This window comes from Tupaia chinensis, unplaced genomic scaffold (genome assembly GCF_000334495.1).
Source record: "Tupaia chinensis unplaced genomic scaffold, TupChi_1.0 Scaffold000258_1, whole genome shotgun sequence".
In the NCBI taxonomy this organism is placed as follows: domain Eukaryota; kingdom Metazoa; phylum Chordata; class Mammalia; order Scandentia; family Tupaiidae; genus Tupaia; species Tupaia belangeri.
The window spans coordinates 520,938-536,889 of record NW_006159738.1 but is presented as its reverse complement, the minus strand read 5'-3'; the positions used below and the strand labels follow the sequence as shown (position 1 = coordinate 536,889).

Here is a 15,952-nt window from a genome sequence, read left to right as displayed (position 1 = left end):
ACCCCGTCGGGACCGGCCGACCCGAGGTTCCCTCTTGGGCAGGGCGGAACCCGATCGTAGAGGCGTCCGGGTGTATCCATTCTGCGCGTACTGCTGGTCGCCACCGGTGCGCACCCGGTGTTTTCAGCGCCGGGGGTACACCACAGAACAGGGGTCCTCGTGGAGGTGACAGGCTAGTAAAGGGACACGATGGCACAGTTGCAGGGGCTGCGATGACAGTACGCTGTGGTGGAGGTGGGTAGGAGCGACGAGCAGAGAGACCAGGAAAGAGCGGGACGTGGAGGCGCAGGCTCGGTTTACCGTGAGGAGTCCCAGGAAAGTGCACTTTAAGTGGAAGGACCCCGTGGCAGGTCGAGCGACCAGTTTACTCTGACAAGAGAGAAAAAGGAGAGCCTGGGAACAGAGGAAGGTGGGGAGACTTCCAGTCCCGCGTTGAACTACCAGTTACAGAGCCTGACGTCTTGAAGGAGATGGCTAGAGGATGAGATAGAGAACTAGGTGGTGGCAGGTCGCGCAGGGCCTTGTGGGCCACAGTAAGGAGGTTGAGCTTTATTTTTAAGTGTAACAGGAAGCTTTTGTAGAATTCTTATTTTACTTTTTTTATCTAGAGAGATTTTTGGTATGGGGCGTGAGGGCTTGCGGGACAGGGACACACACACACACAGACAAAAAGTGAGAAATCACCCCCCAGCTGTCGCAGGGTTTTAAGCGAGGAAGCGTTGCACCGTGATTTGCAATTTAAAACTATCATTTGGCTATGGGGTGGAAAATGTACAGCAAGAATAGAAATAGGGCTCTCTCTGTCCCAGTGCTCTGGCCCATACCTAGCACCACCACTTGGGAGGCTGGAGGCCACATGGGAGGCCTGGGTCAGGTTCCCAGACCAACCTGAACAGGAAGGGTGCCCCTCACCTGTGATCATAGCTAGCTGGGATACTGGGACAGAGGACAGCAATGCAGGTCTCCCTGTCCTTCGGTCTCTCTCTCTTTGCCTCCCTCTCTTTCTCATAAAGGATAAGAAAGGGAGATCCTTTCAGAGGTTATAGCATTTGTTTGTACTCCCTTCATGGGTTTTGATCTGTGCCACAACTGTAAGAGGCCCGAGAATTCTGGGCTGGGTCCTGATAGACAGGGAGGCCACAGACTTAAGAGCAGTAGGCAGGGGAGGCGGGGCCTGTGCTCTGTGCAAGGCACTTTGTTCTGTGATTTACACGCACTTCGTTTTAGGGTGAGCGGAAATCGTTTAGGCAGTTCTCAGTCCAGTAGGCAGAACTGGGAAGTCAGAAGCACACAAACTGTTCAATGAGTGGTGAGTGCTAAGTGTCATCAGAGAGGGTCAGTCCGTGCTGCCAGGGTCAGAACCATTAGGCAGTGCGGTGCCCTAGCCCTTAGAATCAGGCAGGTCTGGCTGCAGAGCAGGGCTTTGCTAGAGAGGTGTGCACTTGTCAGAGAGAGATGGAGACAGAAGAAGAAAGTGAGGAAAAGAGAAAACTCCCCCCATGGGGAATAGTCATGATAATCCCATCTCCATTTCTCCACCCTGTCAGGTTTTTGAGCACACACATACCCCCCCACACATACACACACACACATGCTTGGCATGTTTCTTAAGCCACTGGGTCTTGAACCACAGGATTGACCAGCCAGCCAAAAATGTGCCTTTATTTAATATACCACTAACAAGAAAAAATGCTGTCAATCTTAATGACAGGCAAGAACTTGCTAAGGGCCCACTGAGCTGTAAGTCTTTACTGGAACTCGGCTTTCTGTTATTTTCATGATCGTGGGATGATAAACATTTAAAGCCATGCAGTGGTGTTGGCTCTGGGTTTAATGTAAAAGTTGGGAATATTAGCTTTGGTTCATTTTCACGTGGTTAATGCTTTTCCTCTTATTTTCTGTTAATATTTTCAGAAGATGAGCTGAATCTTCTGGTTATCATAGTTGATACCAACCCAATTTGGTGGGGAAAGCAAGCATTAAAGGAATCTCAGGTAAGACTGCCTGGGGAGGCCTTTGGAGAATCCCAATTTAACTGAATGTATGTTTATATTGTTCATTCAGGTTGCTGCAACTATCCGTAGTTCGTTTGTTCTTATTCTAAATGGAACATTTTTCAGGGCTGGCCCTGCCCTGGAAGTGGTTAAGGGAACTGGATTCCACATGACCGACTGTGTGGTTTGAATCTTGGCCCCAGGGGCTAGAAGAGCACACTGGGCATTTGTGCATGCCCAAGATCTGAACAGGATAGAAAAACAGAGAAGTGACTGGTGTGACCACGCCCCATGGGGAGATGCTTTCTCCTGTCCTCTCTTGTCTCTCTGTTGGGAGCACACATGCCACCTGGCAATGAAAAAAAAAAAGGGCTGTTTGTTTTTTATTATTGAGTTGTGAGAGCGTTATATATTCTGGATACAAATCCTTTTTCAAATACATGATTTGCAGGTATCTTTTCCCAGTGTAACATTATCTTTTCTCCCAATATAACATTATAAGTGTAAGTTTATCTTTTAGGATTCTTTTCTTTTCTCTCTCTCTCTTTTTTTTTAAGTTTATTTAATTTTATTTATTCATTCATTTATTATTTTAATTTTTTATAGACCACAGATTAGTTTAATTTTAACACCCATCATGCCATGAATTCATAGGGGATAGGTTCCAGCAGCTCCGGCTCCTTTCCATTGGTTCTCACAAAGTGTGCTGCTCTGGGAGGAGCAGGCTGGCACTTCAGTTGAACCCAGGTACCTTTCTCTTTGGCTTCCTTCTTTTTCTGGTCATTTTCCTTCACACATTTTAGGAAGCTATCTCTGCTTTTACAATGCTTAATACACTCAATATGCGCATTAATTCTCTTGGCAAGAATCTTGCCCTTGTTTGTTCACAACAATGCCAACAGCATGCTGGGTGACACTGTAGACTCTTCCAGTTTTGCCATGGTAACATGTGGGGCATTCCTTTTTGAACAGTACCCATTCCCTTAATGTCTTCAATATCACCTTTCTTGTAGATTCACATATGTTGCCAAAGGAACCACTCCATGTTTTCTAAAGGGCCTAGAGAACATATATTGGGTGCCTCTCCTCTTTCCCTTTGTGTTTGTCATGGAAGATGGCGGTTCCGGCCAAAAGGCTTATTCATTTATTTTAATTTGACCAAAGAGAGACACACAGAGAAAGAGACAGAAAGTGAGAAAGCAAGCCACCAGGCCTGGGACTCAAACTGTGGTCGGCCATGTGGAAGTCCACTGTCTTAACCAGCGTATACCTGCCGGCCCCAGGATTCTTTTCTTTAAAAAAAAATGTGCTATAGGGTGTATGAATAAGCTTTGTGAGAGAAGGGACCTTTGGCAAAGTAGTAGGTGCTTGGCAGAGTGAGTGAATGAAAGAATCGAGGACTTACAATCTCCCATATAGTCGGTGTATATTATTTCTCTACTCCCACATATCAGTAGTTTGCCAGTGATTTTATCACAGCCTATGGTATGACATGTTTGTTATTCACTAAACATTGTACAGAAAATATTTGTGAGATATTATGCTGATGTAGAAATGATCTCATACCAGTAAACTTAGAAAACTAGTTCCTGGGGCTGGCAGGTGGCGTGATGGTTAAAGGTGCTGGACTCCCACATGGGTGACTGTGGTTTGAGTCCTGGACCTGGCGGCTTGCTTTCTTGCTTTCCCTTTCTCTTTCTCTCTGGTCAAATTAAAAAGTAATGATAACAAATGGAATTGATAAATGGCTAATTCTTTAGGAAAAAGAAGACTGTAGTTCCTAAGTGATTTTTGCTTATGGCTTTGGAGATGGGGACATCTGAGCAAAAATGTAGCAGTGAATCATTGTCTCAAATTTAAATGATGTCTTCTTCATTGCAAGCCCTAGCATAGGTATTTGGGCAGCTAACTTGTTTTTCTAATATCTCCTGTTTTTTCAACAGTTTACTTTGTCCAAATGCATAGATGCCGTGATGGTGCTGGGGAATTCCCATTTATTCATGAATCGCTCCAACAAACTTGCTGTGATCGCAAGCCACATCCAGGAGAGGTACGGCCGCCGCCATGGCTCCTCCTGTTCGTTGATAAATGCCTGCGAGGTTTTTATGTCCATTGCCATGCACTCTCCTACTCTGTGTTGAAAATACAGTTTTTTTTCTTTCCAGTGAGCACTAGCCATGGCATCTAGAATCAGCAACGTACATTTTGACATGTGCGAATATTAAGTACCTCTTTAGTTACTGTAGTGGAGTCGCACAGTGGTACGTTTAGTTTACACAGATGCACCTTTAATGCATAGGGGAGAAGAGAGAACTGTTAATCGAGCAGGTGCTCCCCTCCCATCTGTCCTCAGGCGTTTGCACAGAGAGCCGGCAGGACGGGCAGTGGTTCTGCATACCTCTCATGCTGTGACTGCTGTGTGTAAGCTGGTGTTTGGAAATAAGGGCTTTTCTTACAACTCTGGCTCCTATACCTAGGGAGATTCTCCATCTGGTGCTCTGCTGGAGAAACAACTTCTCTCTTTTTTTTGGGAGAGGTTTTTGCTATAGGGCACATGTGCTCGCCAGAAAGACAGAGACAGAGAGACAGAAAGTGAGAAATCCCCCCCCCCCCCAGGGGGGATGGCCACGCCGCAATCCCTTCTCCTTCATTCTTCCCTTGGGATCTTGGGCATACACGCACATGTGCCTGGTGTGAGTTTAAGCCACCAGGTTTAGGACTCAACCAGGTTCAGGACTCAACCAGGGTGACTACATGGGAGTTCAGCGACATAGCCATTATGCCAACTACTGGTCCTGAAACAACTTCTCTAACACGAGTGTAAAGACCCACTGCCTTAGATTCACTGCCAGGTAGCTCATGGGTCTGCAGCCGAAGTGAGCTCAGGCCACATGTACGGAAAGATTTCCGTGAGTTTTGACCATGTTTCTTTGTCACGCTGTGCATTGACTAGAATCCAATCTTCATGTAAGATGCGGCTCTCCTGTGTCTTTGTCAGCGTCATATCACAGTAGAAGTGACTTGTTCACCAGCACATGCCACACGAGCTTCCTTGGCTCTCAGGGCTGCTTCCCTTGGCCTCTGCGTGTGCTCCTATTCCCAGCCTCCTTGTGTTTTTCTCAGAATCAGATGAAAAAGTCGATGCTGGTTTAGTTAAGAAACCAGTAGGAAGGGCCAGGAGGCAGTGTGGTTAAAGCATGGCTGACCCTGGTTTAAGTCCCAGACCTGGACGTTTTTTCTTTTTAGATTTTTTTTTTTTTTTTTTGCTATAAGTGAAGTGCACTTGATTGAAACTCAAGCCAGGCACATGTGCATGCATACCCAAAATCCCAGGAGGAGAATGGAGGAAAAGGGATTGCAGCATGGCCATCCCCCCGGGGAGTGATTTCTTGCTTTCTCTCTGTCTCTCCAGTGAGCACACGTGTCCTATAGCAAAAATCTCTCTCTTAAAAAAAAAAAAAGAAAAGATAACTAGTAAAAACTATAACAGGCAAAGTTTTCATTGATAACAAGGAGTGTCCCTTATGTGATTACCTTAGGAGTCATGACAGGCTGGTTCTGTTGCCTGGTGGTTACAGCAGCAGGATCCCACGTGGCTAATAGTGTGGTTTGAGTCCTGGAGCTGGCAGCTTGAGAGACACACCAGCTAGGGGTGTGTGTGTGTGTGCGCGTGCGTGTGTGTGTGCGTGTGTGCGTGCACGCGCTCCAAATCCCAAAGTGCTTTCTCCCCTCCCTCTCATCTGGTGGGTGCACATGCTCTCTAGCAAGAAAAAAAAAGAGTCTTGAAGCAGTAGGAGACTCTTTCCAGGGACCTTTGGGTCTCGTTTTGACTATTGACGTAGATAATATGTAACTTAAATATGAAACGAGTAGAAAGTTCGAATTTGGTACGAGTCTTCTGACTTCATCTGGAAAGCAAAGCTTGGGGTGACCGTAAAGCACCTCAGGAGACTGTAGCCCAGCACCCCTGTATTTGCCCTTTCTCGTTTTTTCCAAAAACACTGAAACATTAAAGCATTCTTTGGTGAATGCTTTACTAGTATATACTAATCTGCCTATTTTATACTATTTTTATTTCTTGCCAGAGGGAGAAAGACAGAGAGGAGAGGAGAAAGAGAAAGAGAGAGGAGGGAAGAAAGCACCCCCGTAGAGGGTGGTCACGCTGCAATCCCATCTCCATTTCTCCTTTTGGGATTTTGGATATGCATGGACACGGCACTCTGCATGTTTTCCACGCCCTTGGGCCAGGACTCAGACTACACAGTTGATTGTGTGGGATCCAGCCATTTGAACCACCATGCCCCCCCCCCTTTTTTTTTTTAAAGATTTTTTTGCTATACAGTGAGTACACTTGCCAGAATGAAAGTGAGAAACCACCCCTCGGGGAGACAGCCATGCTATAATCCCTTCATTTTCCTCTTGGGTGTGAGTTTCAAGCTACTAGGTTCAGCACTCGAACTGCGGTTGGCCATGTGGGAGTCCAATGCCTTAACCACCATGCCACCTGCTGGCCCCATTCCTGTATTCCTGTACGGTTTTTAAACTGAAGCTTACTAATCTTTTATTTTTTCAGTTTGTTATAGGGTGTGTGTGCTTGAGAAAGAGAGGGAGATAAAGTGAGAAAGCACCTCTCGGAGGATGGCCACTCCCTAATCTTTCCTCCATTCTCCTCTTGGGATTTTGAGCATGTGCGCATATGTGCTCAGCGTGATTTCAAACTGCTGGGTCTGGGACTTGAACTGTGTAGTCAGCCATATGAGGGCCTCCTGCGGCCCAGAATCTTTCTTCTCTCTTTTTTTTAGGTTTAATATTCTTTTACGTGAGAGAGTATGTGTGTGTGTATGTGATGGGGAGGGGGATATTCCCAACAGGGTCTTCTCACGCCATGGTCCCCTCTCCCCAGCCTCTAGCTAGTCAGAATCTTGGGTGTGCACACCTGGCATGTTTTAGGTCTCCTCGGGATCTGAAGCCGTGGATGGCCACGCTGGCTGGGTCGCTTGCACCGTGGCAGTGCACTGCCTCCTGCTGAGCTTCCTGGTCAGGAGAGAGCAGGTGCGGTGAGCAGCCGAGTAACCAGGCCATCTCCTCCTGTTTCAGTCGGTTCTTGTATCCTGGAAAGAATGGCAGGCTTGGAGACTTCTTCGGAGACCCTGGAAACCCCGCTTCCGAATTTAATCCCTCAGGGAGTAAAGATGGGAAATACGAGCTGCTGACCGCCGCGAACGACATCATCGCCGAAGAGATTAAGGATCTGATGACCAAGAGTAACAGCTTTTAGTTTTTCTTTTTTACTTGCTATAGGATGTGTGCACTTGCCAGAGAGAGAGGCTTAAAAACCATGTGTGTGTGTATGTGTGTGTGTAGTTGGGTCAGTTGGGAGACCCGCGCCTTAACTGCCACGCTACCTACTGGCCCTTGTTTCTTTTTTGTTAATTTGCCAGAAGGTGTGTGCCTTCGCTTCGTATGTTTTTCAAACATCTGGGGCTGGGGGATTAGAACCATGGTCGGCTATGTGGCTCCCTTTACCAGCAGGCCATGGGACTGGCCCAGAAAACCTTTGATTTTTTAAAAAAGAATTATTTATTTAATTTTATTGATTGTTATTAGGGCACATGTGCTCACCAAAAAGGGAAGGAGGAAAAGTAAGAAAGCAAGTCACCAGGTCTGGGACTCGAACCATGGTTGGCCATGTGGGAATCCAAAGCCTTAATGACTACACCACTTGCTGGCCCTGAAAACATTTTTCTTATTGCGGCAAATATAAATAACAAAATTTATCTACTTGCCAGTCTGTAGAAAATTTTAAAAACAAGTTTAATTTTTTCATTTGAGAGAGGCAGAGACAGGTCCCTTGACAGGGCATTGCCAGTTCCGGCTCCCACCCCAGCCCCTCATCGCCAGCCAGAATCATGAGCATGCACGCCACACTCAGCATGTTTACATGGACCTGGGTCCAACGCTGGGCCTCCCCATGGCTCCAGGGGCACCATACTCCTGCATCAACATAGCTCGGCCAGTTTTTAGTTTTTTTTAAAGTTCATATATAGGGACAAGCAGATAGCGTAATGGTTATGTCACTGAATTCCCATGTAGTCAACTGCTGTTTGAATCCTAGACCCAGCAGCTTAAAACTCAGGCCGGGTGCGTGTGCATGTGTGCCCAAAATTCCAAGAGGAGAATGGAGGGAAAGGGATTACAGTGTGGCTATCCCCCTGGGGTGATTTCTTGTTTTCTGTCTCTGTTTCTCCGGCAAGCGCACATGCCCTATAGCAAAAATCTCTCTTAAAAAAAATAGAGTTTACGTATTTACCATGTGTAAGAGAGGGGGAGATAGCACTCCCAGCAGGGCCTTGAGGCCACGGTACATCCCTGGCCATAGCCGGGCCTCGTGTACTTATGGCGGGCTCTGGACTTGAACCAGGATCTTCCCATGTGCGGTTGCCTTGTAGAATGTTGCTTTTTACCACTGTGCCACCATCTGGCCCCAATTTTGGCATTTAAGGAAAATTTGTTTATTTTTTAATTTGACCAGAGAGAGGGAAAGTGAGTGAGCAAACCGCTAGGTCCAGGACTTGAACTGTGGCCACCCATGTGGGAGTTCAGTGCCTTAACCACTATGCAACTTGCTGACACCTTTGGCAATTTTTTTTAAAAGAATTATTTACTTAATTTTATTTATTATTATTTTAATTTGCTATAGGGCACATGTGTGCAACATGGAGAGGGAGAGAAAGACAGGGAAAGTAAGAAAGCAAGCCCCAAGTCCAGGACTCACACCTGCAGTTGTCCATTTGGGAAGTCTAGTGCCTGAACCACCAGGCCACCTGCTGGCCTGCCCTTTGGCATTTTTAATATAAAGCTTACATAACAGATTTGCCATTTTAACTATGTTCCAGTGTACAGTCAGTAGTGTTATGTTGCTGTGCAGTACTCACCGCTATCCACCTCCAGAATGTTTTCATCATCCCAGAATGAAAGTCTGTACCCTCGGAGCTCTAAATCCTGTTCTTCCTTAACTCCAGCCCCTGAACAACACCACAATATTTTTAATTGAGAAAGGTTAAAAGTTGCTTATTTGATCATTACTGAGAACAACTCGCCATCCATGTTTTCGAACCCAGTTTGAAAATTGTTTGATTTCATTCATATACTTTGAAATGATTTTGGTTTGGAAATGATTGTAGTTCAAGAAAGTACTTAGAAATTTCCTTTTAATTTTTTTTTTTATTTGCAGGTGATATTAAGGGTCAACATACAGAAACTCTGCTGGCTGGATCTCTCGCCAAAGCCCTGTGTTGTATCCTTGGTGTTTGAACTATTCAGAAGAGCCTTCTATAATAACTGTATCTTGTGATGTCTTTTACAATCTTGGCTGTTGGTACTAATTGGGGGTGTTTGGGGGTGTGTGTGTGTGAGTGTTCTTTTTTTTTTTTTTTTTTTTTTTGCAGAGGGTATATGCTCTTTTAGGGAGAGTCAGAAAAAGAAAAAAAAAAAAGAAGAAGAAGGAAAGTTAAAAAAGCACCCCCATGGGGAATGGTCACACCACCGTCCATTCTCTATTTCTCCATCCTGTTGGGATTTGGGACATGCACACACATGTGTCCAGCGCGTTTTTTAAGCTTCCAGGTTCAGGACAGGGTGCGTGGGAGCCAACTGCCTTAACCACCATGCCACTAGCTGGCCTGGGAGGCATGAATATTCTAAAGTAGTGGGCAATAAAATGATTGTTTATCTTGAATTCGAAATGCTTTATTTCGAGAGATTTTTTCGCTATAGGATGCGTGCGCTCACCAGACAGAGAGAGACAGAAAGCGAGAAATCACTCCCCAGGGGGGATGGCCACACTGCAATCTCTTCTCCTCCATTCTCCTCTCGAGATCTTGGGCACGCATGCACACGTGCCTGGCATGAGTTTTAAGTCACTGGGTCCGGGACGCGAACCACGGTCTACTACGTGGGAGTCCAGCGACATAGTCATTACGCTAACTGCTGGTCCCCCGAATTCGAAATGCTTTTAAGATAAGCTGTAAAACCTTGAAATGGAAAGAACAAGAGAACACTCTGGTTTGTCCACTATGTCTGTCCTATAGTGAGTGCTTCTCTGAGGTGCTTCCTGTGTCTCATTTCAGTGAACTGGGGCTTCTTGATTTTCACCTTCCTTCAGCTGGGAATTGTGGTTGACTTCAGAGCATTTCATGACTCTGAGGTTTTGCAAGCGCAGCGTGAGATCTTGGGCACACACGCACACTCGCCCAGCATGAGTTTAAGCCACTGGGTCTGGGACTTGAACCATGGTCGACTACATGGGAGTCCAGCGACATAGCCATTATGCTAACTGCTGGTCCAGAGTGATTTTTTTATTTTTTAAAGAGATTTCTGCTCTAGGTAGTGTGCGCTTGTTGGAGAGACTGGTCACATCACAGTCCCCCTTCCTCCAGCCCTCCATCCCTCAGGGCTCGGGCACTTGCACACATGCCTGGCATGTTTCTGACTGACCCGGCTGGGGGTTTGAGCCATGGTTGCTGGGCAGGACCCAGTTTCTCTTGAGTAGGATGTTATTTCTGTGCCACAGAGCTGGCCCTACTTAGCTAAAATTTGTGATGACTTTTCTGTTTACTGTAGATGTTTATGAAATAGAATAGTGGTTTATATTACTTAACGCTAAGAAATTAAGACATTCATAGGATGAACAAGGAAGTTAAAGGTAGGAGCCTATGTTTTTCTTTTTTCTTATTTTAAAAAAAATATTTTTGCTGGAGGGAGGGTGCACTTGCCAGACAGAAAGAGAAAGTGAGACAGCACCCCTCATGGGGATAGCCATGCAATCTTTCCTCCTCTCTCTCTCTGTCTTTTTGAGATTTTGGGCATGCCCAGGGAGTTCTTCAAGCCATGGGCCTGGGACTCGAACTGTGCAGTTTACATTTTTCTGTGAGAACTATGATCTTCCTTATTTTACTGCTATTTGCTTGGTGGACTGTTTAAGAAATCGATGAGAGGCTGGCACGGTATTGCAAGCCTGTAGTCCCAGCTGGGAGGCCACAGCAGGAAGTCAGGACAGTGACACCCTGCCGTAAAAAGAAAGAAAGAAAGCAGTTAGAAAACCATATGTGTTTAATAAGATTTAGTTGAATTATGATCTGTTTTTATCTCTTCCTAGATAATCAGGAAATGAAATCAAGGATCTTGGTAAGATTTTAAAAATTAATGTTTATATATAACTGTAGACAATTAGAAAACATACCAGATATAATACCCATTGGTAAGTATCTAGCGCTAACTGAACAAGTAATGTGTAGGGACCAGCAGGTGGTGTGATGGTTAAGGCACTGGGCACTCCCACATAGCCAACCATGGTTCAAGTCCTGGACCTGGTGGCTTTCTTTCTTTCTTTCCCTCTCTCTCAATATGTATGTGTCTCTGGTCAAATTAAAAAATAATAATAATAAATGAATAAATAAATAGAAAAAAATCTTTAAAAACAATACAAGCAATGTGTAAAATTAATTATAAAGAAAAACTAAAATTCCAAGTGAAACAAAAGAGTGGAGAGCCTTATTTTTTTTGGGATGTCAAGTTTTCCAAAATCACATGGGAAGTTAATGCAACCTTAGAACGTCAGTGAGGTTTTTTTTTTTTTTTTTTTTTTCTGTTTTTTTTTTTTTTTTTTTTTTGGCGGTTTTTTTTTTTGTTCTGTTTTTGGTAGGGCGGGGAGGTTAAACAAATTTCATTGGTATATGGGGAAGAAGAATAAGTCAAAGAGAATAGTTAGGAGCTTTCTGAAAGGGCTAAGTAGGAAGCTGCTCCAGCAGCCATTAAAACACACTGAGCCACAGGCAGAGTGAGGTGGACGAGCAGAAGTGGAAGGGCCGGAGTCCACAGGTGACCCAGGTCCCCACGGGAGCATTCATGTTTGTGGGAGGGAAATGGACTGCTCAGTAAAAGGTGCTGGCCTGTGGGCCGGCCACGTGGAGAGTACAAAGCCAGATCCCTATCTCTCCTCACTCCTGACTGTGTTCTAGGAAAGATCAAGTGTGGACCAGTAGATGGCATAATGGCTATGTTGCTGGACTCCCAGGTAGTTGACCGTGGTTCTAATCCTGGACCTGGTGGCTTACACTCACTTTGGGCATGTGTGCGTGTGTGCCTAAGATCCTCAGAGGAGACTAGAGGAGAAGGGATTGTGGCGTGACCATCCCCCCCTGGGGGTCATTGCTCGCTTTCTGTCTCTCTGTCTCTCTCTGTTTTTCTGGCAAGTGCATGTGCCCTATAGCAAAAAACCTCTCCTAAAAGAAAAGAAAAGATCAAGGTTTTCAGTGTGAAAACTGCTAGGAGAAAATGTCTATTGGTAAGTTTGAGGAGGTGAGAGCCTTGCTAAGCACAGTGTGAAACCTTAAAAGCTTCGCAACTAAAAACAAAACAAAAAGCTCCCAAAACAAAGATGACAGAAAAAGTATTAGGGAAGGTATTTTCAGTAGAACTGCTTGGTAGAGAATTCATATTTCTAAAATAAAAAGGAGTTCTTGTAAATTAATTTTTAAAAGGGAAGTTCACTGTAGAAAAACAGGTAGCAAATGTGAGCTGTCTGCAGACAAGAACCGCAGAGCACCAGTGTTAGCACTTGGGAGTATAAGCAAGGAATGTCGTCATGGGGTTTTCACTGTTTGCTGTTGCCCAGCACAGGTGAAAAAGCTGGCATTGCCAGAGGTGATGGAAGCTTTGGGGATGGGTTAGTCTATGCCTCTCTGATGAGAGGATAAATTGGTGAAATTTGAGGGGGGCAGCTTGGTTATCCATCGGAATTAAACGTGGTATGCTTTAGTGGTCACCGAATATCTTCAGGGTATAATGAGGGAATTGGGTAAAGGGTGAGGATGATATCCTCAGAGCATTGTTTGAAACTGAGAATTGGAAACTGCTTTAATAGCCCCAACAAGCAAATGGCTAAATAGTGAAATCTAGGAAGTTGGCAAGAAGCATGATATCCATTCTGACTCACTGACATGAGATTCCCCCGTGTACTGTGGACTGAGCTAGCAGGTTGCTGAACAGTAGGTAGAGTGTGTGTGCGTGTCTTGGGTGGGAGTGTCTGTATGAGCCCCTCTGAATGCCTTCTAGAAGGATGTTCAACTGTTAACAAGGGTCATCTCTGGGTGGTAGGATTGGGGGAAATTTTGCTGTTGCTTTATACTTTCAGTGTTGTTTAATAATGGTAAATAGGAAGACAGGCTGGGAGAAGATACTGGCTGTGGTTGGCCCAGTGCTGGGTGACACTGGAGTGTCCTGGCTGCGCCTGGGAGGTAAACACGACTGGAGCCCTGGGCGCGCCTGGAGGTACTAACACAGCTATGGTTTTCAGGTGATCAAGGCTGCGGAAGACAGCGCGCTACAGTACATGAACTTCATGAATGTCATCTTCGCGGCGCAGAAACAGGTGACTGAAGCCTTCCTTCTAAGGAGTGTCTGCTTCACGATGAAGCAGTTTGCTTCGTTTCTGAGTAGCTACTCAGAGAGGTCGTCTGACTGAACAGCCGTAGTAAAGGATTAGGGATACAGGGGCCCTGTTTTGTACTAGCCATTTCTCTAGTGTGGGTCCCGGGCCCTGGAGAATCCCATGGGTTCCAGAACAGCGAGCTCTGAGACGCAGTTGTGCATGTAATTTCAGTTTCAGGGCATCTGGATTTAGCCCTTCCTTGGATCCCAGTGAAAATCCCTGGTTTGATGGTTTGCTGCATAACTTGGCCTCGATTTCGATGTTTCTTTAGTGAAGTGTGAAGATTCAATTTATTTACTTGGCAAATAATTGAAATGTTCAGAGAATTATAACTGCTATATCTTCTTTTCTATGTGTATGAAAAGAAAATGTTCTCAGAACTTCAGTTTAAACATAAAACGCCACCGTAGCCTGGCGTAGCGTTCTCCATTGCAGAGTGGCGAGGCGAGGTAGTGAAGTGTGGGCTTGGAGCCGGGCAGATGGGGTGACACGGCCACCCACGGGGTCTGCGACCACAGCCTGGCCACGTTCTGGGTGCTTGCGCTGCAGAGCGCACGTGGGGTGTGCACACCAAGCCAGCCGTTCCCAAACTGTAGTGGCACGTGGGGGCTCTCGGTATCAGGTAGTCATTACTGGATTGTTCTCTGATGTTCATGTTTTTTCAAATCTTTCTTTCAGAATATTTTGATTGATGCCTGTGTTTTAGATTCTGACTCAGGACTCCTCCAACAGGTATGTTTGAAAAAACTTCTTGGGGACCAGCAGGTGGCGTGGTGGTTAAGACCAACTCCACTGTTTGAATTCTGAATCAGGTGACTTTGAAAAACGTGTTGGGTGGGGAACCAGCAGTTAGCGTAATGGCTATGTCGCTGGACTCCCACGTAGTTGACCGCGGGTCTCGTCCCGGACCTGGTGGCTTAGAACTCACGCCGGGCGCGTGTGCGTGCGTGCCCAAGATCCCGGGAGGAGAATGGAGGAGAAGGGATTGCGGCGTGACCATCCCCCCTGGGGGGTGATTTCTCGCTTTCTGTCTCTCTGTCTCTCTCTCTCTCTGTCTGTCTGGCGAGTGCATGCGCCCTATAGCAAAAACCTCCCAAAAAAAAAAAAAAAAACGTGTTGGGTGCATGAGTGAGCATGCCCAAATCCTGGGAGGAGAATGGAGGAGGAGAAGGGTTGTGGCGTGGTCACCCCCACTTTCCCTCTCTATCTGGTGAGCATATGTGCCATAGGGCAAAAAAACCTTAAAAAAAAATCCTGAATCCCTCATGTCTCCTTCATAGTCACCGCTTAGGTGGGTGATTGCAGGAGCCTGCTCACTGGCTTGTCTCCGCGCTTCCCCTGCTCACCAGGGTTGGTTCTTAGCACAGCATTAGAATGAAGCTTTCCAGATATAAACGCGATCATCTTGGGGGGGAGCTGGAAGTGTTTGCTCCAAACTCTGGGCAGCCATTCCTTTTCCTCCTCCTCTCCTTTGCAGACCTGAGGAATTCTTGGTGAGAATGTCATTCCTTGAAAACACCAAGGAAGTGCAGGTCTAGCAGAGGCCTTTTGTGTCTTGCAGGCCTGTGACATCACAGGAGGTCTGTATTTGAAGGTGCCTCAGATGCCCTCCCTTCTGCAGTACCTCTTGGTAAGGAGACAGCCCGAGCAGGGGCCACCTGGGTTCCCTTGGGAATGAGTGGAGCCAGACAGCTGGGGCTCGTAGCTGGGACAAGGAGCAGATGGGCGACCTGAAGTCTCCAAGTCGAGAAGGAGGCTTCAGGTGGCCTTTGAACTCTGGCTGGATGAGAATGTTGTATGGCCGCCATATAGTGCCGGTATGTGTAGGTGCTTAATTGTTGAATGAACAAAAACACATTTCTTTAGAGACTTTGAGGGACAGTCCTATAGGTATTCTCCCTACTGTTAACTGATACTGTGGCCTGACTTCTTGTTACTTTTCCCACGAGTTCCTTGCCTTATTTTTACTTTTTTTTTTTCCAGTGGGTTTTTCTCCCCGATCAAGACCAGAGGTCTCAGCTGACCCTCCCACCCCCGATCCATGTTGACTACAGGGCTGCGTGTTTCTGCCATCGAAACCTCATCGAAATCGGCTATGTGTGTTCTGTGTGTTTGTCGAGTAAGTTCATGTACCTGGTTTTTCTAAGTTGGGGGGACAGAAAAACACCCCAACCGTGTGGTTTTTAAATGATCCTTTTCTTTCTTTTTAAATTTACAGTATTCTGTAATTTCAGCCCTATCTGCACCACATGCGAGTAAGTATTTTGAAGGCTGTGTGCGTGGCTCAGACCGCAGAGGCTTTGAGCAGTAACGAGTGTCTTCTTCTCCGTGTCATTTCAGGACAGCCTTTAAGATTTCCCTGCCTCCCGTGTTGAAGGCCAAGAAAAAGAAACAGAAAGTGTCTGCATGATTATAAAACGTTATCCCTGTCTTGTAGAGCTATTAATAGAAATTATATGGCAGAATA

The 15,952-nt window shown here is 45.9% G+C and overlaps 1 protein-coding gene across 1 annotated transcript; it reads left to right on the top strand.

Annotated features, from left to right (window-relative positions):
• The first annotated feature begins 1,914 nt into the window (after nt 1-1,914).
• Nucleotides 1,915-15,952, top strand: GTF2H3 (general transcription factor IIH subunit 3). Its single transcript, XM_006149230.3, has 12 exons — nt 1,915-1,994; nt 3,938-4,044; nt 7,092-7,258; nt 9,229-9,291; nt 10,669-10,698; nt 11,152-11,180; nt 13,351-13,425; nt 14,164-14,217; nt 15,047-15,115; nt 15,469-15,604; nt 15,704-15,740; nt 15,826-15,952. Exons 2-12 carry the CDS (start codon nt 3,968-3,970, stop codon nt 15,893-15,895), a joined length of 807 nt encoding a protein of 268 aa, XP_006149292.1. The 5' UTR covers nt 1,915-1,994; nt 3,938-3,967; the 3' UTR covers nt 15,896-15,952.

Coding starts and splice junctions, on each gene's coding strand:
- GTF2H3 (XM_006149230.3), top strand. CDS start 3,968: ATGGTGCTGGGGAATTCCCATTTATTCATGAATCGCTCCAACAAACTT. Junction 4,045..7,091: donor GCAAGCCACATCCAGGAGAG/GTACGGCCGCCG, acceptor CTCCTGTTTCAG/TCGGTTCTTGTATCCTGGAA. Junction 14,218..15,046: donor ACTCAGGACTCCTCCAACAG/GTATGTTTGAAA, acceptor TGTGTCTTGCAG/GCCTGTGACATCACAGGAGG.